The 23915-nt window shown below is 47.6% G+C and overlaps 1 protein-coding gene across 3 annotated transcripts in view; it reads left to right on the plus strand.

Moving 5' to 3' along the window:
* Window positions 1–23915, plus strand: part of LOC135056314 (uncharacterized) — a 61754-nt gene that overhangs the window by 19216 nt on the left and 18623 nt on the right. For 2 of the 3 annotated variants that reach the window (XM_063961292.1, XM_063961293.1), the window contains 4 exons: window positions 5496–5762; window positions 8179–8445; window positions 11020–11211; window positions 11583–11635. In XM_063961292.1, coding sequence (XP_063817362.1) covers window positions 5496–5762; window positions 8179–8445; window positions 11020–11211; window positions 11583–11614 — 758 coding nt within the window. In that variant the 3' untranslated portion in view covers window positions 11615–11635. The remainder of the gene's footprint in view (window positions 1–5495; window positions 5763–8178; window positions 8446–11019; window positions 11212–11582; window positions 11636–23915) is intronic. The other variant, XM_063961294.1, reaches the window with a different exon arrangement.

Raw genomic sequence — 23915 nt, forward strand, 5'->3', positions numbered from 1 at the left:
AAATTCTCCACAGTGAGGGATGGGAAATGTTCCAACCAAGCAGCAATACCAGTTTTGAGGGAATAGTGTTCCACTAAGGTTCTAAGAGAAATATAATAAGAGGAGATAGCCACTTTAGACAGGGGCAATTTTAACAACATGTTATCCAGAGGGTTGCCTCAATCACCCACCGGGATTAGTTTAGAAATCTGACTAGCATAGTGTTGAGCTTGGAGAAACGCAAGGTTGTGAGGACCAAGAAATGTGAAGTTAGTCACAGCATCTGAGTATGAGAGCGGTTTGTGTGAGTCAGAATAAATTAATTGGTCTATTCTACAAAGTCCCTCAGACTTCCACAAAGAGAATGGTTGAACGGCTTCACCGTTTTGGAAATTTGGGTTCTGTAAAAAGGGTAGATGTATGGAGAAATTTTGGTGAATTTTATATTTATGCCGTAACAAGAACCATACTTTCCTAGTGGTGAGAAGAAGAGGATTGTTGGTTAAATCTAAAGGTATTTCTGCGTCCGTTATGTGTAAAAAAAAAAAAAAAAGCTGCTAGTGATAGTGTAGGAATAAAATGTTGTTCCAGGAACGTATCAGTATATGTTTGCTCAGTATGCAACCAATCCTTAATATAATGGACATGGGCAGCATAACTATATGTTACGATGCCAGGAAAATTAATTCCTCCATTAGATTTGGGTTGACAGTGTTTTATCAATCCAATTCGTGCCCGTTTGATATTCCAAATACATTTTCGGAAAAGGGAAGTTATTTGTAGTAAATCTGTTCAGGGTATTAATATAGGAAGAACCTGTAATGGGTATAAAAGTTTTGGAAAATAAATAATACGAATTATATTAGCTCTACCCAAGAAAGATAGTTGAAGATGGCTTAGTCCTTCACTCCCCACCTTGAAGCTTTTCTTTTTACAAAAAAATGCTCAGACATTTTTAATAAGGTTTAAAAAGTATTTTTAATAATATATTTAAATATATACCTAGGGGGTGTTTTACACTCCCCCCCCCCCCCCCCATCCTCCTGTGTTCATAGGCCTCCATTGTAAAACTACTTCCCACCCTCCCCATCAGAAATAGCCCCCCCCCCCTCCTCAGTGGCAAAATATCCCCAGCATTATCTACACCCACACCTCTAGTGGCAATAGATCCTAGTGGCAGAGCCCCACCCTAACCCCTGGTGGCAATGGGATCCCCACTGTATAGTCCCCCACGCCCTCTCCATGTGTCACTGTACATGTCATTCCTTCTTTTTTTCTTAAATACAATCCCCCACATTACTCCTCCCCCCACCCATCACCTGATTGCAGAGCCGTGGGTCATGGGGACTGATCATCCAACCCCCTTCTGCAGCTGATCTCTGACCACGCAGATATAAGCATACTTCCCCTCCTAGCTAGCACACGGACCTGGAATGCTGCCTGCAAGGCATTCTGGGGTGTGATTTCGGGAGTGATGTCGCCAGTCACAGACCGTAACATTACTCCCAGGGAGCTGCAGGAGGAAGTACGTTCTGCATTTGTGCAGAGTGCATTTCCTTAATAAAAGATGGGGGGACACAGCAGGAAGGCACAGATGTATGTGATGCAGCCTGGCCAGGTAATTCACTCCTGGCTGCGGTCGTATCACGTTTATGCCAGGCAAGTGGTTAAGATGATGGCAGAGTTGGAAACACCCCAGAAAAACAGTGAAATGTATGTATGGCAGAAGACATTCAAGCTTATCAATACAGAACTATTACTGAAATTACCAACATGGTACAAATGTGCACTATCCCTAACTAAACATTTGCTTTAATTATTTTAACTCCACTGGACAGATACCAGGATACTGGCGGCGGCGGTATGGTAACCCAGTCGGGATCCCGGCATCGGTTGCCATGAGTAACTTCTCCTTTGGCTCACTTCTCCACTCTTTTCACTGCTTAGTACATCTCCCACTATGGTCAAAGTCATGTGCAGTGATGGTCAGTAACAGGTGGTCAGGATGGCATTAAAACAGCAAACACATGGATGGCCAGCATCAAGCCAAGTCAGTGATGGATAGTCAGGTTGTCACAATCTTGTAATAAAAAAATAATACTCCCCGCAGGACTTGATACCAGGTTATGTGAATTCAGGATCAGTGTTCCTACCAGTTTAGCCAGAGCAGATGATGTTTATTTAGGCTCCTGCTCAGAAATATGTCACCATCTTGGATTTGCCTACTCTCTGCCCATTTCCTGGCAGCAGCCAATCGTGTGCAACCTGGGAGTATATAAGGCTGAGAAACTACAGCATCACTGCCTGATTATTGTGCTTGCACTCAAGTTTAGCTGCTCTCGGTTTCCTGGCTCTGCTGTTTGATCTTCTGTACTTTGTTGACGTCGCCTGATTTCCTCTCTGGCTATGATTTTCCTGATTGTCCAGAGATTTCTTTTAAAGCTCCCAGACATTGTCTCAGTTCATCGTTCAGCCTCAGAGGCTAATGTCAGCCTCTATATTTTCTGGTACTGCCTGTAATCACCTAAGGAGTCTACTGTTCCCAGTAAAATTTTGAAAATTATGCTGAATATACCAAAACTCAAGGTCCTGCTCAGTAGCCTACTAAGGTTATGTTGATTTGGGCTGCACAGACTCTTGTGATTAATTAGTACAAAGAGTTCTGGACTCACATATTTGGGATGTAGACATGCGTTCCTGGAATTGATTTCCAGAAGAAAATACTTGGGAACCAATCTATGTCATTGATCATTCTCTTCTCAAAGAATTATCTGCTCCCTGGTAAACCAGGATGAGATGGTGTCTGATAGTTTCCTGTGGAGTATGGAACAGTGTCACTATCTTGTAAAGAAAATGGCAGTGCACTTTGTGGGGCTTGATTCAAGGTATTGTGAACTCAGGACCAGTGATCCTACCAGGTGACCCATATCAGGTGCTGTTTATTTAGTCCTCTGTTCAGAAACACCAGCCTATATGTGCCTACACGGCCACTAACTTGCTACAGTCAGTCCCCTGCAGGGGCTATATAAGGCTGCAATACGACATTCCTGATTATTGCGCTTGCACTATCAGTGGTGGATTTCCCACTAGTTACCTGAGGCCTGCACCTAGGGGTGCCACTTGTTGGTTGGTGGCACAGCTGGCTCTCCTACATCCTACATTAGAGCCCTGCTAGGCCTCTGGTCATATGAGGCTAGGAGATTTTTTTTTTCTTTTTGTCATTACAACTTTTTTTTCTTCTTCTTTTTTTACTTTTTTTTTTGGGGGGGGGGGATGTAATGGGCAGTAAATTGTGGTGTGTGAGGTTGGTGCGGCTTTGGGAGGTGACCGATACTGTTGTGCCTAGGGGCAGATATGTTCCCTAAATTCTTCCTACGTGCACTATCAGTGCCGGACTGGCCCACAGGGGTCCAGGGGAAACCCCCGGTAGGCACCACTGCCTGGGGGGGCCCACCTCCTCCTCCTCCTCTTCTAGATATCCGGTTGTAGACTGTGCACTTGAATTATACATTATACGTATGTTATCTTGTACTGCACAGGATTATGGTGTATTTTCTGTTGTGCATTGCTGTTATTAATCTGATACATTATCGTGCATGCACTAGCAGTATTTACTATAGAAATATATCAAGGGGCCCAGACAATGCGCTCTCTAATAATTAGTTGAGCCTCTGTGGTAGCTGGCCACACCCCTAAACATGGGTCCCTACCACTGCATTCCCCTGGTTGGCCTTCATGCCCCAGTCCGACACTGTGCACTATAGTCTAGCTGTTCCTGTTTTCCTGGCTCTACTGTTTGATCTTCTGGGCTTTGACTCTGGCTTCATCTGACTTTCACTCTGGCTCTGATTTCATTTTCCCTGGCTTGTTCCTGACTGCTCACCTACTGTATGTACCGGACTTTTGGTTTGACCCTGATTAAACTCCATTTAACACCTCAGCTATCAGCAACTGGGATCTAACCGTACACTGCAGCATCCTCTGTGCTGTAATTTATGTGACACAGAAGCACACAAGGCCAGATGCAAAGATTGTATTTCTGATAAGTGCTGGGTTTCTCTATTTGCATTGTGTGCTGTGTATGGGATTTCGTAGCAAAGTCTGATTACAATCTTTTTTTGTGATTTTAATGACCAGATTCAAACATGTATTATGTACTGTATGTTCACAATTACTCTTTCAGTTTCAGTATTGCTCAACATCATGCCCTAACTATGGGGGTCATTCCGAGTTGATCGTACGCTGCAACTTTTTGCAGGCCGTGTGATCAGATAGATGCCTCCTATGGGGGAGTGTATTGTAGCTTAGCAAGTGTGCGATCGCATGTGAAGAGGAGTGGGGCAAAAAAGTTTTATGTAGTTTCTGAGTAGCTCTGTACATACTCAGCCACTGCGATCTCTTCAGCCTGTCAAGTCCCGGAATTGACGTCAGACACCCGCCCTGCAAACGCCTCGACACGCCTGCGTTTCCCTCACCACTCCCAGAAAACGGTCAGTTGACACCCAGATCCGCCTCCCCGCTGTCAATCTTCTTGCGGGCTCCGCTGTGATGGCTTCCCTCGCTGTTCTTGTCACTGCCTGACGACGGCCGTCGCCGGACAACGACGCGCCTGCACATTGCTGCCCATGCGCAGTTGTGACCTGTACGCACGGCTGCGAAAAATTGCAGCGTGCGAACGGGTCGGAATGACCCCCTATAAACCTTGCTCACACTCCGATTGTTACACTACAAGTAATAGAAAAATTTGAGTCCCTGTAATTTGCACTTATTAGACATGTATGTACAGCGCCCTCCCTGTTTATCATGGGGCAGAAAACCAATATACTGTATACATATACTGTGTGTGTGTATATATATATATATATATATATGTGTGTGTGTGTGTGTTAGCTTGAATAAGGTGGTACTCTGCAGTCTCCTCTTAGGTAGTAAGAATGTCCTTTATTGCCTACGTTTCAGGGCTTTCCCCATCGTCTGGGATAGCATTCAGTGAAATGGACCAATACAGATAGTGATAAACAGGGGGATGATAGGTAGATTTGAGTATCATCTGCATACAGATGATACTGAAATCCAAAAGAGCTGATTAGTTTGCCAAGAGATGAGGTGTAGATTGAGAAAAGCAAAGGGCATAAGACTGAGCCTTGTGGTACTCCAACTGATAGAGGCAGCAAAGAGGAGGTAGATTCAGAGAAGCGGACACTGAAGATGAGAACCAAGAAAGAGCTGTGTCCTGAAGACCTAGGGATTGTAGTGTTTGTATGAGAAGAGAGCGGTCAACAATGTCAAAAGCAGCAGAGAGATCTAGAAGAATAAGAAGTGAGTAATGGCCTTTGGACATAGCATTAAATTGTTGACAATGTTTTTTTCATGAAATATGATCACTTATTTCGAAAAAATGTTAAATCACAATTTCTGTATGAACTCTGTCCTTTGTAGTTGGAATTTGGTCCTCCATAAATTAGCCTCTAATACCCATAAGTGACCACCATTCGTTTTTTTTTTTTTTTTTGCAGACGATCTCTCAAAACTGATAATAAGGTACAACAGCCTGCACAACAATACAATGCATATAACATGCTTCTTAGAAAATGGACCACTCCCCATTCAATATGAACTCATCCTGGGTGACCGGAAAGTGCAGGAGATTACAGTCCGTAATAAAGAACCTGCTAACTTCACCATTCTGATGACTCCTGGAACCAATGTTCAGGTCAAGTGCAAAGCTAGAAGCTCCTCTGGTGGGGAGGTGTGCAGTGACATTGTATCACAAAGTGTAGATGGTGAGATCTCAGTCATTTCTCATTACACCAATGACCATATTATAGAATTATGGAAATAAAGGGAAAAGGTATCCATAGAAGCAGTAATCACTCTACAACCAGCTAATTCGCAGCATATTTATGGGGATCCGGATAGGATCACGAAGGTTGGGATCCCGCCAGTCGAAATACAGACACTGCTCGGAATCCTGACCGCCGGGATCCTGAATGAGCATTTACCGGGCCTGCATTGTTAATCACATATTATTTCCTGGTCACTCCCACATTCACATAGCAGACCATATTGTCAAATTGGTCTGATATCACAAAGTGTGAAGCCCAAAACCATCTGAAATGGCAGAGAGGGATGCAGGCAGGACCCTGACAGTCAGAATCAAGGTGGATCCCTCACTAGGGGGGGGTGTTAGGGTTAGGCTGCAGGGGAAGGGGGGGGCACAGGTTGGTAGAAGTTAGTTGCGGGAGGGGATGATTAGGGTTAGGCTGTGGGGGGGGTAGGGTTAGACAGCAGGAGGGGACCATTAGGGGTACAGTTAGGCTGTGGGAGGGGATGATTAGGGTTAGGCTGTGGGGGGGTAGGGTTAGGCTGCAGGAGGGGACCATTAGGGGTACAGTTAGGCTGTGGGAGGGGACAGTTAGGGTTAGGCTGTGGGGGGGTAGAGTTAGGCCGCGGGAGGCACCATTAGGGGTACAGTTAGGCTGTGGGGGAGGACAGTTAGGGTTTGGCTGTGGAGGGGGTAGGGTTAGGCTGCAGGAGGGGACCATTAGGGGTACAGTTAGACTGTGGGAGGGGACAGTTAGGGTTAGGCTGTGGGGAGGTAGGGTTAGGCCGCAGGAGGGGACCATTAGGGGTACAGTTAGGCTGTGGGAGGGGACAGTTAGGCCGTGGGAGGGGACAGTTAGGGTTTGGCTGTGTGGGGGGGGGGGGGTATGGTTAGGCTGCAGGCGGGGACCATTAGGGCTACAGTTAGGCTGTGGGAGGGGACAGTTAGGGTTAGGCTGTGGGGGGGGGGGTAGGGGTAGGCTGCGGGAGGGGACAATTAGGGGGACAGTTAGGCTGTGTGAGGGGACAGTTAGGGTTAGGCAGCGGGCGGGGGGTTAGGTGTTAAATGTAGGGTTAAAATACAGGATCCGTTGAGACATGACTGTCAGCATGCTGATCATCGGGATATTAACTGCCAGGGTTTTGTATCAAACCCGCAGAGAATAAATTAAACATATTTGATAATATTTTTGGGCATGCTTGTAAATGCAGTCAGCTGTTTTATGACCAAAATACTCTAATTTTACTATTCAAATAGATTTGAAATGTATGTTAGTATAGGGCACACAGACATACTGTATGTGACCAGCTTTCCATTTTGTTTATTCACAAATATAAAGTTTTTTTTCTTTTGCATATGCTTATTAAGTTCACCTGATGCACAGCTTTTAGGATTCATATATATATATATATATATATATATATATATAAACAGACAGTCCCGGCACTCTTCTGTATGAATGATGTTACTGCGGTGCCCTCCCGGAGGAATTACCTCGTATAAATGTAGAAGAAATGAAGGTGGCACTCACGCAGATTTTTGCAAAGGTAAAAAGGTCAGTTTTAATTTACCGACATGTTTCGGGGACTAGCCCCGTCCTCAAGGCCCTGAGGACGGGGCTAGTCCCCGAAACATGTCGGTAAATTAAAACTGACCTTTTTACCTTTGCAAAAATCTGCGTGAGTGCCACCTTCATTTCTTCTACATATATATATATATATATATATATATATGTGTGTGTTAGCTTGAATAAGGTGGTACTCTGCAGTCTCCTCTTAGGTAGTAAGAATGTCCTTTATTGCCTACGTTTCAGGGCTTTCCCCATCGTCTGGAATAGCATTCAGTGAAATGGACCAATACAGATAGTGATAAACAGGGGGATGATAGGTAGATTTGAGTATCATCTGCATACAGATGATACTGAAATCCAAAGGAGCTGATTAGTTTGCCAAGAGATGTGGTGTAGATTGAGAAAAGCAAAGGGCATAAGATTGAGCCTTGCGGTACTCCAACTGATAGAGGCAGCAAAGAGGAGGTAGATTCAGAGAAGCGGACACTGAAGATGAGAACCAAGAAAGAGCTGTGTCCTGAAGACCTAGGGATTGTAGTGTTTGTATGAGAAGAGAGCGGTCAACAATGTCAAAAGCAGCAGAGAGATCTAGAAGAATAAGAAGTGAGTAATGGCCTTTGGACTTAGCATTAAATTGTAGACAATGTTTTTTTCATGAAATATGATCACTTATTTCGAAAAAATGTTAAATCACAATTTCTGTATGAACTATGTCCTTTGTAGTTGGAATTTGGTCCTCCATAAATTAGCCTCTAATACCCATAAGTGACCACCATTCGTTTTTTTTTTGTTTGTTTTTTTGCAGACGATCTCTCAAAACTGATAATAAGGTACAACAGCCTGCACAACAATACAATGCATATAACATGCTTCTTAGAAAATGGACCACTCCCCATTCGATATGAACTCATCCTGGGTGACAGGAAAGTGCAGGAGATTACAGTCCATAATAAAGAACCTGCTAACTTCACCATTCTGATGACTCCTGGAACAAATGTTCAGGTCAAGTGCAAAGCTAGAAGCTCCTCTGGTGTGGAGGTGTGCAGTGACATTGTATCACAAAGTGTAGATGGTGAGATCTCAGTCATTTCTCATTACACCAATGACCATATTATAGAATTATGGAAATAAAGGGAAAAGGTATCCATAGAAGCAGTAATCAGTCTACAACCAGCTAAGTCGCAGCATATTTATGGGGATCCGGATAGGATCATGAAGGTTGGGATCCCGGCAGTCGAAATACAGACACTGCTCGGATCCTGAATGAGCATTTACCGGGCCCGCATTCGGGTACCGTGCGGGGGGGGGGGGGGGGGGGTGTTAGGCCCCGGGAAAAGGAGGGTTAGGCTGCGGGGAGAGGGGCTTGGTTTTAGGCACCCGCAGGGAGACTTTGGGTTAGGTTTGCGGTGATGGGGTGCTAGGTTTAGACACCCACAGAATCAGGGTTTGGCTGCTGTGGGGGGGGGGGGGGAAGGTAGGTTTAGGCACCACCAAGGAGGGTTAGGCTGCGGGGAGGGGAGGGGAGGGGGCAGGTTTGGGTTCCAGAGAGGAAGGGTTAGGGGAGCATTGGGGACAGGATAGTATACTTACCTAGCCCCTGTCAGGATTCTACGCATCGGTATGCGACAGTCGGTCTTCTGACTGCCGACATCCCGAACACCAAAATATTGTACCCAACCCTATTTATGACCCTGCAGACAAAGTTTGCAGATTGTAAAGAACAACTTCAAGCGATATAGTTAAAGATATAAAATATGTGTACTTTATTCTGAGTGTGATGGAGTTATGTGGGTCTGGAGGAAAAGGTGTTCATTTTTTTAATTAGTTTAATCAGGGTGACATTCATTTGAATGGTTTCCCCATTAGCCGACACTAATAGATTTATAGTAAACTGGGCCTACTAACTACTAATAGCATTGCTTCTATTAAATCTGAGTATCATGGAACTAATAGTATTGCGTGTTAGATGAGGTCTGATTCAGATATTGAAGTCTCTTGCGCTTTGCTATGTGATACATACAGCATTTAGATTATATGCTTTATGCCAGAAAGTGAAGCATGTGTTAATATCAGACAACTGGTATTCTCCAATGTGATATAACATAAATGGGCCAGACAGCAGGCTAGTAGCAACTTTCACCAACTTTCTTCTGTGCAAACTTCCCATACAACGTTTATTTGGGAAATGGGGCATCGTAGGGCTTCCCATGTGCACTGCACTAGAAGCCCAGTCTCAGGCTTCCAGGTGCAGATTCCATAAATAAAAAAGTATTAAAAAACAGAAAAAAACATTATTTTAATATGTCCATAAGAAAACTTTTTTATTTGACTGTTAAAGCATTTTTCCTGCTTACCACATCTGCTATTGACATAGCAAAATAGCAATTGCATAGAACAGCCAGCATACTTGTACCACTGCTGTCCTTGCTTTGTATGGGGGGCCATTGCAAGAGAGCCCCAGTGGCTACCTTCAGCTATAGTAGGGGTGGGCAACATGCGGCCCGCGGGCCGGATGCGGCCCGCGGACCGATCCTGCCTGGCCCGCTGTGCCCCACCAGAGTGCAATGACAAGAGGCCCGACAGGCCGCTTGTCATTGCACTGCTCGCAGACGCGGCGCCGCTGAGGAAATCCCGGTCACGTCACATGGTCAGCTGACAGGGATTTCCTCTATCTCATGCGCTGGGCGTCACGGGGGGCGGCGCTGGGCGGGCACTGCCGTAATGTGTAAAAACGGGGGCGCTGTCTGCCGTAATGTGTAAAAACGGGGGCGCTGTCTGCCGTAATTATAAAAACGGGGGTGCTGTCTGCCGTAATGTGTAAAAACGGGGGGTGCTGTCTGCCGTAATGTGTAAAAACGGGGGCACTGTCTGCCGTAATGTATAAAAACGGGGGCGATGTCTGCCGTAATGTGTAAAAAGGGGATGCTGTCTGCTGTAATGTGTAAAAACGGGGGCGCTTGCTGCCGTAATGTGTAAAAACGGGGGTGCTGTCTGCCGTAATGTGTAAAAACGGGGGCACTGTCTGCCGTAATGTATAAAAACGGAGACGCTATCTGCCGTAATGTATAAAAGCGGGGGCGATGTCTGCCGTAATGTATAAAAGCGGGGGCGCTGTCTGCCGTAATGTATAAAAGCGGGGGCGCTGTCTGCTGTAATGTATAAAAGCGGGGGCGCTGTCTGCCGTAATTATAAAAATGGGGGTGCTGTCTGTCGTAATCTGTAAAAAGGGGACGCTGTCTGTCGTAATGTGTAAAAAGGGGGACACTGTCTGCCATAATGTGTAAAAAGGGCACGCTGTCTGCCGTAATGTGTAAAAAGGGATCTCTTTTTGAGTATTTTGTGTGTGGCCCTCGAATATTCGCTGGAAGTGTTAAGCGGCCCCCCAGCTGAAATAATTGCCCACCCCTGAGCTATACAGTACCTGCTGATAGCAATTGGCAGCTGCAGGGCTTGACGAATATAGGAAGAAGCCCTGTAGCTGGAGAAAACGTCCCCAGATATAGAAGCAGGAAGTGCCTCAGTCGTGTCACAAGTTCCTAACTACAGTAATGCATAAGCTGTTGTGAATAATAGTTCAGTGCTCACTTGAAATAGAGTATTTTCTAGAGCTACTTAACAGTTCCCCTCTCCCCCCATTCCTATACAGACGACACCCCAAAAGTAGAAGATGAGGAAGATGATGGGGATAAAGATTCTGGACCTAAGCATCTCATTGCACTGCATTATATCCTGACATCTGTGGACCCACAAGTTCAAAAAAGAAATACTCTGTTATTATGCATTTGTGGCCCCACCATCCTGTTGGTCTTGGTTTTTGTCATCCTTCTTACATATTTACGTGAGTCTTCCTTGATTTAATCCTGTTTTTCCATAATTGTGCAAAAAAGTATTGAGGTTATTTCTGTACGAACATAAGCTACAGTAGTTGCTAAGAGTGCAGGCCATGAGGGTTACATAAGGAAGAAATGCGTATAGTATATATGCCACATGGCAGAAAATGGGAAATATATGCATGAAAAAGTTAATAAACCATCAATTTACAGTAATTAGAAGTGTTACACACATTAATTTATCTTACATAAAATTTGTCTGACGATTTATACAGTTCCAGCTATATTTGAGAAGCAATTTCCTGTGAACGACTTTTCGAGCATATTCTGATGTGATGACTGTATGTCATTATAACGTTCTTCTTTGAAACATTTGTAGGTAACCGGCGGGAACACCATGTGGAAGTATGAATCCTAAAAGCTGTGCAGCAGGTGAGCTTAATAAGCATATGCAAAAGAAAAAACTTTATATTTGTGAATAAGCAAAAATGGAAAGCTGGTCACATACAGTATGTCTGTGTGCCCTATACTAACATACATTTCAAATCTATTTGAATAGTAAAAATAGAGTATTTTGGTCATAAAACAGCTGAATGGATTTACAAGCATGCCCAAAAAAATTATCAAATATGTTTAAATTATTCTCTGCCAGGTTCGGTACAAAACCCTGGCAGTTAATATCACGTTGATCAGGATGCCGACAGTCATGTCTCAACGGATCCTGTATTTTAACCCTACATCTAACCCCCGCTGCCTAACCCTAACTGTCCCCTCCCACAGCCTAACTGTACCCCTAATAGTCCCCTCCTGCAGCCTAACCCTAACTGCCCCTCCCACACCCTAACTGTACCCCTAATGGTCCCCTCCTGCAGCCTAACCCTAACTGTCCCCTCCCACACCCTAACTGTACCCCTAATGGTCCTCTCCTGCAGCCTAACCCTACCCCCCCCCCCCCCCCCCCACAGCCTAACCCTAACTGTCCCCTCCCATAGCCTAACTGTACCCCTAATGGTCTCCTCCCACAGCCTAACCCTACCCCCCCACAGCCTAACCCTAATCATCCCCTCCCACAACTAACTTCCCCCAAGCCATGCCCCCTCCCCTGCAGCCTAACCCTAACACCCCTCTAGTGAGGGATCCACCTTGATTCTGTCAGGATCTTGCCTGCATCCCACTCTGCCATTTCAGATGGTTTTAGGCTTCACACTTTGTGATATTAGACCAATTTGACAATATTGTCTGCTATGTGAATGTGGGAGTGACCACAAAATAATAAGATTTTAAACCTACCGGTAAATCTTTTTCTCGTAGTCCGTAGAGGATGCTGGGGACTCCGTAAGGACCATGGGGATAGACGGGCTCCGCAGGAGACATGGGCACTTTAAGAAAGACTTTAGGTCTGGGTGTGCACTGGCTCCTCCCTTTATGCCCCTCCTCCAGACCTCAGTTAGACAAACTGTGCCCAGAGGAGATGGACATTACGAGGAAAGGATTTTTGTTAATCCAAGGGCAAGATTCATACCAGCCACACCAATCACACCGTATAACTTGTGTATCAATTAAACAGTTAACAGTATGAAAAAATAACGTAGCATCAGTCCAACCTGATGGAACTATAACATAACCCTTATGTAAGCAAAACTATATACAAGTCTCGCAGAAGTAGTCCGTACTTTGGACGGGCGCCCAGCATCCTCTACAGACTACGAGAAAAAGATTTACCGGTAGGTTTAAAATGTTATTTTCTCTAACGTCCTAGAGGATACTGGGGACTCCGTAAGGACCATGGGGATTATACCAAAGCTCCCAGATGGGCGGGAGAGTGCGGATGACACTGCAGCACCGAATGAGCAAACCTTAGGTCCTCCTCAGCCAGGGTATCAAACTTATAGAACTTTGCAAAGGTGTTTGAACCCGACCAAGTAGCAGCTCGGCACAGTTGTAGTGCCGAGACCCCTCGGGCAGCTGCCCAAGACGAGCCCACCTTCCTAGTGGAATGGGCCTTGACTGATTTTGGTAACGGCAATCCAGTCGTAGAATGCGCCTGCTGGATCGTATTACAGATCCAGCGAGCAATAGTCTGCTTCGAAGAAGGGGCGCCAACCTTGTTGGCTGCATATAGGACAAACAGTGCTTCCGTTTTCCTGACTCTAGCTGTTCTGGCCACATAAATTTTCAAAGCGCTGACTACATCAAGGGACTCAGAATCCTCCAAATCTCGTGTAGCCACAGGCACCACAATAGGTTGGTTCATATGAAAAGATGACACCACCTTAGGCAAGAATTGAGGGCGAGTCCGCAATTCCGCCCTATCCATATGGAAAACCAGATAGGGGCTTTTATGAGACAACGCCGCAAACTCCGACACTTGCCTAGCCGAAGCCAAGGCTAATAACATGACCACCTTCCAAGTGAGATATTTTAACTCCACCGTTTGAAGTGGTTCAAACCAGTCCGACTTAAGGAAACTCAACACCACGTTAAGGTCCCAAGGCGCCACCGGAGGTATAAAAGGAGGCTGAATATGTAGCACTCCCTTTACAAAAGTCTGTACTTCTGGGAGAGAAGCCAATTCTTTTTGAAAGAAAATGGATAAGGCCGAAATCTGAACCTTAATGGATCCTAACTTTAGGCCCAAATTCACTCCAGTCTGTAGGAAGTGAAGGAAATGGCCCAGATGGAATTCTTCCGTAGGAGCATTCCTGGCCTCACACCAAGAAACATATTTTCGCCATATACGGTGATAATGTTTAGCTGTCACGTCCAACCTAGCCTTTATCAGAGTAGGAATGACCTCATCCGGAATTCCCTTTTCCGCTAGGATCTGGCGTTCAACCGCCATGCCGTTAAACGCAGCCGCTGTAAGTCTTGGAACAGACATAGCCCCTATTGTAACAGGTCCTGTCGTAGAGGAAGAGGCCACGGATCTTCTGTGAGCATTTCCAGCAGATCCGGATACCAGGTCCTTCGTGACCAATCTGGAACAATGAGAATTGTTCTCACTCCTCTTTTTCTTATTATTCTCAATACCTTGGGTATGAGAGGAAGAGGAGTAAACACATAGACCGACTGGAACACCCACAGTGTCACTAGGGCGTCTACTGCTACTGCCTGAGGATCTTTTGATCTGGCGCAATACCTCTGTAGCTTTTTGTTGAGGCGGGATGCCGTCATGTCTATCTGGGGCAGTCCCCACTGATTTGCAATCTGTGCGAAGACTTCCAGATGAAGTCCCCACTCCCCTGGATGCAGGTTGTGTCTGCTGAGGAAGTCTGCTTCCCAGTTGTCCACTCCCAGAATGAACACTGCTGACAGTGCGCTTACATGATTTTCCGCCCAGCGAAGAATCTTGGTGGCTTCCGCCATTGCCACCCTGCTCCTTGTGCCGCCTTGGCGGTTTACATGAGCCACTGCGGTGATGTTGTCTGACTGGATCAGAACTGGTTGGACGCGAAGTAAGTTCTCCGCTTGACGTAGGGCGTTGTATATGGCCCTCAGTTCCAGGATGTTGATGTGAAGACAAGTCTCTTGACTTGTCCAAAGTCCTTGGAAGTTTCTTCCCAGTGTGACTGCTCCCCACCCTCTGAGGCTCGCGTCCGTGGTCACCAGGATCCAATCCTGAATGCCGAACCTGCGTCCTTCCAAAAGGTGAGCACTCTGCAGCCACCACAGGAGAGATACCCTGGCCCTGGGGGACAGGGTGATCCGCTGATGAATTTGTAGATGTGACCCGGACCACTTGTCCAATAGGTCCCATTGGAAAGTCCTTGCATGGAACCTGCCGAAGGCGATGGCCTCGTATGTTGCCACCATTTATCCCAGGACTTGAGTGCAATGATGCACAGACACTTGTTTTGGCTTCAATAGGTTCTTCACTAGAGTCATGAGTTCCTGAGCTTTTTCTATCAGGAGAAAAACCTTTTTCTAGTCTGTGTCCAGAACCATGCCCAAGAAGGTAAAGACGAGTTGTAGGAACCAGCTGCGACTTCGGGATATTGAGAATCCAGCCGTGTTGCTGTAACACCTTCACTGAAAGTGACACGCTGTTCAGTAACTTCTCTCGTGATCTCGCTTTTATGAGGAGATCGTCCAAGTACGGGATAATTGTGACACCCTGCTTGCGCAGGAGCACCATCATTTCCGCCATTACCTTGGTGAAAATCCTCAGGGCCGTGGAAAGCCCAAATGGCAACGTCTGAAATTGGTAATGACAATCCTGTACCGCAAATCTCAGGTACGCCTGATGAGGTGGATATATGGGAACATGAAGGTATGCATCCTTTATGTCCAGGGATACCATAAAATCCCCCCCTTCCAGGCTGGCGATGACCGCTCTGAGCGATTCCATTTTGAACTTGAACCGTTTTAAGTATAGGTTCAGGGATTTTAAATTCAATATGGGTCTGACCGAACCGTCCGGTTTCGGAACTACAAACAGGGTGGAGTAGTATCCCTTCCCTCTCTGAAGTAGGGGAACTTCGACCACCGCTTGTTGAAGACACAATTTGTGAATAGCATTTAACACTATCTCCCTTTCTAGGGGAGAAGTCGGTAGAGCCGATTTGAAAAACCGGCGAGGAGGCACCTCTTCGAATTCCAGCTTGTATCCCTGAGAAACAATGTCTATTGCCCAGGAATCCACCTGTGAGTGAACCCAGATGTGGCTGAAAAGTCGAAGACCCACTGGGGCGGACTCCCTCAGCGGAGCCCCAGCGGAGCCCCAGCGTCATGCGGTGGGTTTTGCAGAGGATGGGGAGGATTTCTGTTCCTGGGAACTAGTTGTGCTGTGCAGCTTTTTACCTCTGCCCTTACCTCTGGCAAGAAAGGACGATCCACGCACTCTTTTGCTTTTATTTGAACGAAAGGACTGCATTTGATAATGTGGCGCTTTCTTAGGTTGTGAGGGAACATAAGGCAAAAAATTCGATTTACCTGCCGTAGCTGTGGAAACCAGGTCCGAGAGACCTTTCCCAAACAATTCCTCACCCTTGTAGGGTAAAACTTCCATATGTCTTTTTGAGTCGGCATCACCTGTCCACTGCCGGGTCCAGAGGACTCGTCTAGCAGAGACTGACATAGCGTTTATTCTGGAACCCAGTAAACTAATGTCTCTTTGAGCATCCCTCATATCAGTGGCGTAACTAGAAATTTTTCTCCCCCAAGCCAAAAAATTCTTCGCCCCCCCCCCCCATCCCCCATAATTGCCACTATTAAAAGGGATAAATGTGCGCGCGCCGCAAAATAGGGTGTGTGGCTTCATTGGGATGGGCGTGGCTTCGCATGAAGGGGCGTGGCATTACAGAAAAAGACTACGTTATACCCCAGTTTTCCAACCTGCACGCCCAGACGTTAGCCACCACGGGAAAGAAAAATAATCCTGATTCATGCCCCTTACATTATTTGTCATTTTTCCTCCTTATAGTAATGCCCAGTATACATTATGCCACATACTGCAATGGCCCTTAGACATTATGCCACACACAATAATGCACATGACACAATATGCACACACCATAATGCCCCCGACACATTATGCCACAAACGGTAATGCCCCCGACACATTATGACAGGAATCGCAATGCCCGTTATACATTATACTACACACTGCAATGCCCCTGATACATTATACCACATACCACAATGCCCGTGATATAGTATACAACACACCGTAATGCCTGACACATACCGCAATGCCCGTTATACCCTATGCCACACACCGCAATGCCCGTTATACATTATGCCATACTGCAATGACCCTGAGACATTATACCACATACCACAATGCCCGTGATATAGTATGCCACACACCGTAATGCCTGTGACACATTATGACACACATTGCAATGTCCGTTATACATTATACTACACACTGCAATGCCCCTGATACATTATACCACATACCACAATGCCCGTGATATAGTATACAACACACCGTAATGCCTGACACATACCGCAATGCCCGTTATACCCTATGCCACACACCGTAATGCCCATTTCACATTCATTAAGTCCTACAGTAAGGCTTCTAATTACTTTTAAATTACCTGCTCGTTGCCAGGGGTTTCATGCACTGGGTGTCATGCTCATTGCCAGGTGTTTCATGCACTGGGTGTCATGCTCGTTGCCAGGGGTTTCATGCACTGCGTGTCATGCTCGTTGCTAGGGGGTAGTGCTTGTTGCTAGGGCTGTGCTCCCAGTGCCACATATGTCCCAAGTGCCAGATATTACCCCACGGTGCCAGGTACTCACATGAACCCAGTGCACAATATAGCCCCCCCCCCTATGTGCCAGGTACACATATACCCCCCCCCCCCCCAGTGCCACATATGCCCCCAGTGCCAGATATTCCCCCCAGTGCCACATATGCCCCCAGTGCCAGATATTCCCCCCAGTGTCAGATATTCCCCCACAGTGCCACATATACCCCCAGTGCCACATATGCCCCCAGTGCCAGATATTCCCCCCAGTGCCACATATGCCCCCAGTGCCAGATATTCCCCCCCAGTGCCAGATATTCCCCCACAGTGCCACATATGCCCCCCAGTGCCAGATATTCCCCCCCAGTGCCACATATGCCCCCAGTGCCAGATATTCCCCCACAGTGCCACATATGCTCCCAGTGCCAGATATTCCCCCACAGTGCCACATATGCCCCCAGTGCCAGATATTCCCCCACAGTGCCACATATGCCCCCAGTGCCAGATATTCCCCCCCAGTGCCACATATGCCCCCAGTGCCAGATATTCCCCCACAGTGCCATATATGCCCCCTCAGTGCGTGCCCCCCCCCACTCCCCCGCTGTTTGGTGTAAGGAGGGACACGGAGGACACAGCGCGCGCCTCTCCTGTGTCCCCTCCTGCATCTCCGGCGGCCGCTGGTCTAATAGAGGAAGTGCCGGTTCGTGAGCCAATCAGAGCTCACGAACGGCACTTCCTTTATTAGACCCGCGGCCGCCGGAGATGCAGGAGGGACAAGCCACTGCGAGGACTGCGGGGGCAGTAGTTACGCCACTGCCTCATATATAAGACAGCATCCTTTATATGTCCTAGGGTCAGTAAAATGGTATCCTTATCTAGGGTCTCAATCTCCGCCGATAAGGAATCTGTCCATGCTGCTACCGCGCTACAAACCCAGGCCGACGCAATTGCCAGTCTGAGTAATGTACCAGAATGTGTGTAAATGGATTTCAAGGTAATCTCCTGCTTGCGGTCAGCAGGATTCTTGAGGGTAGCCGTATCTTGTGATGGCAGCGCTATCTTTTTTGACAAGCGTGTCAACGCTTTGTCCACCTTAGGGGAGGATTCCCACCGTATCCTGTCCGTTGGCGGGAAAGGATAAGCCATAAGAATCCTTTTGGGAACCTGCAGTTTTTTGTCTGGAGATTCCCACGCTTTTTCACATAATTCGTTCAACTCATGTGAGGAGGGAAAAGTTACCTCGGGTTTCTTTCCCTTATACATGTGTACCCTCGTGTCAGGGACAGGGGGTTCCTCTGTGATATGCAACACTTCTTGTTTTGCAATAATCATATATCGAATACATTTAGCCACTTTTGGCTGTAACTTTACATCATCGTAGTCGACACTGGAGTCCGAATCCGTGTCGGTATCAGTGTCTGCTATTTGGGATAGTGGGCGCTTCTGAGACCCTGAAGGTCCCGGCGACATAGGGACAGACACGGGTTCACTCCCTGACTGTTCCTTAGCTTCAGCTTTGTCTAATCTCTTGTGCAATAAGTTCACACTAGCACTTAAAACATTCCACATATCTACCCAGTCAGGTGTCGGCACCGCCGACGGAGACCTCACATTCATACGCTCCACCTCCTTTATTTCTCGTAGACCGTAGTGGATGCTGGGGACTCCGTAAGGACCATGGGGATAGACGGGCTCCGCAGGAGACATGGGCACTTTAAGAAAGAATTTAGATTCTGGTGTGCACGGTTTCCTCCCTTTATGCCCCTCCTCCAGACCTCAGTTAGAGAAACTGTGCCCAGAAGTTCTGACAGTACAAGGAAAGGATTTTGGTAATCCAGGGCAAGATTCATACCAGCCACACCAATCACACCGTATAACATGTGATAACAACCAGTTAACAGTATGACAAATAACAGCATCAGGTCCAACCCTGATGCAACCATAACTTAACCCTTATTGAAGCAATAACTATATACAAGTATTGCAGAAGAAGTCCGCACTTGGGACGGGCGCCCAGCATCCACTACGGACTACGAGAAATAGATTTACCGGTAAGTAAAATCTTATTTTCTCTAACGTCCTAGTGGATGCTGGGGACTCCGTAAGGACCATGGGGATTATACCAAAGCTCCCAAACGGGCGGGAGAGTGCGGATGACTCTGCAGCACCGATTGAGCAAACACAAGGTCTTCCTCAGCCAGGGTATCAAACTTGTAGAACTTTGCAAAAGTGCTTGAACCTGACCAAGTAGCTGCTCGGCAAAGCTGTAATGCCGAGACCCCTCGGGCAGCCGCCCAAGAAGAGCCCACCTGCCTAGTGGAATGGGCCTTAACTGATTTTGGCAGCGGAAATCCAGCCGCAGAATGAGCCTGCTGAATCGTGTTACAGATCCAGCGAGCAATAGTTTGCTTTTAAGCAGGAGCACCAAGCTTGTTGGAAGCATACAGGATAAACAAAGACTCTGTTTTCCTGACCCTAGCCATTCTGGCTACATAAACCTTCAAAGCCCTGACCACATCAAGTAACTCGGACTCCTCCAAGTCAGTAGTAGCCACAGGCAGGAGCGGATCTTGGTGCGGGCAAGCAGTGCCTTTGCCCGGGGCGCTGTGGCCTGGGGGCGCGGCCGCAGTCACCCCGCAGGCACCGCCGCCTATCCGCACCCCGCTCCACGGCTGCAGCAGACGCCGTGGGCTGTGTGGGCGTCCGCTGCAGCCGGCTCCAGGCACAGACACTAGAGGTCGTTATTGACCTCTAGTGTCTGTGCAGCGCTATGGGAGAGACGTCATTGACGTCTCTCCCATAGAGAGGAGCGGGCCGCCAGACTGACGGAGCAGCAGCAGAAGAAGCAGGAGCGGGGCAGTGGTAAGTATTGTTTTTATTATTTTGTGTGTGTGTGTGTTTGTAAGCGGGGGGCACAGCGACAGGGGGCAAATAAAGAGGGGGCACAGCTACTGGGGGCAAATAAAGAGGGGACACAGCTACTGGGGGCAAATAAAGAGGGGTCACAGCTACTGGGGGCAAATAAAGAGGGGGCACAGCTACTGGGGGCAAATAAAGAGGGGGCACAGCTACTGGGGGCAAATCAACTGGGGGGCACAGCTACTGGGGGCTCAACTGGGGGGCACAGCTATTGGGAGCATAACTGGCCACGCCCCACCCCTATGAAGCCTTTCCCCCCCCCCCCCGCACACTAACTGTTTTGCCACGGGGGGGGGGGGGGGGGGGGAGGAAGCGCCAGTGGAAACTCTCGCCCTGGGCGCCACAAGGGGTAGAACCGGCCCTGGCCACAGGCACCACAATAGGTTGGTTTATATGAAAGGATGAAACCACTTTTCGGCAGAAATTGTGGACGGGTCCGCAATTCTGCTCTATCCGCATGGAAAACCAGATAGGGGCTTTTATGTGACAAAGCCGCCAACTCTGACACACGCCTAGCCGAAGCCAAGGCTAATAGCATGACCACCTTCCACGTGAGATATTTCAACTCCACCGTTTTGAGTGGTTCAAACCAGTGGGATTTCAGGAAACTCAACACCACGTTAAGATCTCAAGGTGCCACTGGAGGCACAAAAGGGGGCTGAATATGCAGCACTCCCTTTACAAACGTCTGAACTTCAGGTAGAGAAGCCAACTCTTTTTGAAAGAAAATGGATAGGGCCGAAATCTGGACCTTAATGGAACCCAATTTTAGGCCCAAATTCACTCCGGACTGCAGGAAGTGAAGGAAACGGCCCAGCTGGAATTCCTCCGTAGGAGCATTCCTGGCCTCACACCAAGCAACATATTTTCGCCATATACGGTGATAATGTTGAGCTGTCACGTCCTTCCTAGCCTTTATCAGCGTAGGAATGACCTCACCCGGTATGCCTTTCTCTGCTAGGATCCGGCGTTCAACCGCCATGCCGTCAAACGCAGCCGCGGTAAGTTTTGGAACAGAAAGGGCCCCTGTTGCAACAAGTCCTGTCTTAGAGGAAGAGGCCACGGGTCCTCTGTGAGCATTTCTTGCAGATCTGGATACCAAGTCCTTCGTGGCCAATCTGGAACAATGAGGATTGTTCTCACTCCTCTTTTTCTTATTATCCTCAGCACCTTGGGTATGAGAGGAAGAGGAGGAAATACATAGACCGACTGGAACACCCACGGTGTCACCAGGGCGTCTACAGCTATCGCCTGAGGGTCAGCAATACCGCTGTAGCTTTTTATTGAGGTGGGATGCCATCATGTCCATCTGTGGCAGTTCCCACCGACTTGTAATCTGTGCGAAGACTTCCTGATGAAGTCCCCACTCTCCCGGGTGGAGGTCATGTCTGCTGAGGAAGTCTGCTTCCCAGTTGTCCACTCCCGGGATGAACACTGCTGACATTGCGCTTACGTGATTCTCCGCCAAGCGAAGAATCTTGGTGGCTTCCGCCATCGCCACTCTGCTCCTTGTGCCGCCTTGGCGGTTTACATGAGCCACTGCGGTGATGTTGTCTGACTGAATCAGAACCGGTTGGTCGCGAAGCAGGGTCTCCGCTTGACGTTGTATGTGGCGCTTAGTTCCAGGATGTTGATGTGAAGGCAAGTCTGGACCCAGTCCTGAATGCCGAATCTGCGGCCCTCGAGAAGGTGAGCGCTCTGTAGCCACCACAGGAGTGACACCCTAGCCCTGGGGAATAGGGTGATTAACCGATGCATCTGAAGATGTGATCCGGACCAATTGTCCAGTAAGTCCCATTGAAAAGTCCTCGTCATGAGTTCCTGAGCTTTCTCCATCGGGAGATAAACCCTTTTCTGGTCTGTGTCTAGAATCATGCCCAGGAAAGGCAGATGAGTCGTAGGAACCAACTGTGACTTTGGAATATTTAGAATCCAGCTGTGTTGCCGTAACACTTCCAGAGAAAGTGCTACGCTGATCAGCAACTGCTCTCTCGATCTCGCTTTTATGAGGAGATCGTCCAAGTATGGGATAATTGTGACTCCTTGCTTTTGCAGGAGTACCATCATTTCCGCCATTACCTTGGTAAATATTCTCGGTGCCGTGGAGACCAAACGGCAACGTCTGAAATTGGTAATGACAATCCTGTACCACAAATCTGAGGTACGCCTGATGAGGTGGATAAATGGGGACATGAAGGTATGCATCCTTTATGTCCAGAGACACCATAAAATCCCCCCCTTCCAGGCTTGCGATGACCGCTCTCAGCGATTCCATCTTGAACTTGAACCTTTTCAGGTATATGTTCATGGATTTTAAATTCAATATGGGTCTGACCGAACAGTCCGGTTTCGGGACTACAAACATGGTCGAATAATAACCCCTTCCTTGTTGAAGGAGGGGAACCTTGACCACCACCTGCTGAAGATACAATTTGTGAATTGCAGTTAACACTATTTCCCTCTCGTGGAGGGAAGCTGGCAGGGCCGATTTGAGGTATCGGCGAGGGGGCATCTCCTCGAATTCCAGCTTGTATCCCTGAGACACAATCTCTATTGCCCAGGGATCCAACTGGGAGTGAACCCACTTGTGGCTGAAATTTCGAAGACGCGCCCCCCACCGGTCCTAGCTCCGCTTCTAGAGCCCCAGCGTCATGCAGTGGATTTTGTAGGGGCCGGGGAGGACTTCTGTTCCTGGGAACTAGCTGTGTTGTGCAGCTTCTTTCCTCTGCCCCTGCCTCTGGCAAGAAAGGACGCACCTCGGACTTTCTTGTTTTTCTGTGATCGAAAGGACTGCTTTTGATAATACGGTGCTCTCTTAGGCTGTGAGGAAACATATGGCAAAAAATTTGACTTTCCAGCAGTAGCTGTGGAGACCAGGTCCGAGAGACCCTCCCCAAACAATTCCTCACCCTTGTAAGGTAAAACTTCCATATGCCTTTTTGAGTCGGCATCACCTGTCCATTGCCGAGTCCACAGGACCCTTCTGGCAGAAATCGACATAGCATTTATTCTAGAACCCAGTAGACTAATGTCTCTTTGAGCATCTCTCATATATAGGACAGCGTCTTTAATATGCCCCAGGGTCAATAATATAGTATCCTTGTCTAAGGTATCAAGTTCCTCAGACAGGGTGTCCGTCCATGCTGTTACAGCACTACACACCCAGGCCGACGCGATCGCCGGCCTCAGTAAGGTACCTGAATGTGTATAAATGGACTTCAGTGTACCCTCCTGCTTTCTATCCGCGGCATCTTTGAGGGTAGCCGTATCCTGTGACGGCAGGGCTACCTTCTTGGATAAGCGTGTTAAAGCTTTGTCCACCCTAGGGGAGAATTCCCAGCGTAACCTGTCCGTTGGCGGGAAAGGATACGCCATAAGAATCCTTTTGGAAATCTTCAGTTTTTTATCTGGAGATTCCCAAGCCTTTTCACATAACTCATTTAGCTCGTGTGAGGGGGGAAAGGTTACCTGTGGCTTCTTTTCCCCATACATATGTACCCTCCCGTCAGGGACTGGGGTTTCCTCTGTGATGTGCAACACATCCTTAATTGCTATAATCATATAACGGATGGCTTTAGCCAATTTTGGCTGTATTT

This window comes from Pseudophryne corroboree, chromosome 3, assembly GCF_028390025.1.
Source record: "Pseudophryne corroboree isolate aPseCor3 chromosome 3, aPseCor3.hap2, whole genome shotgun sequence".
Classification (NCBI taxonomy): Eukaryota; Metazoa; Chordata; class Amphibia; order Anura; family Myobatrachidae; genus Pseudophryne; species Pseudophryne corroboree.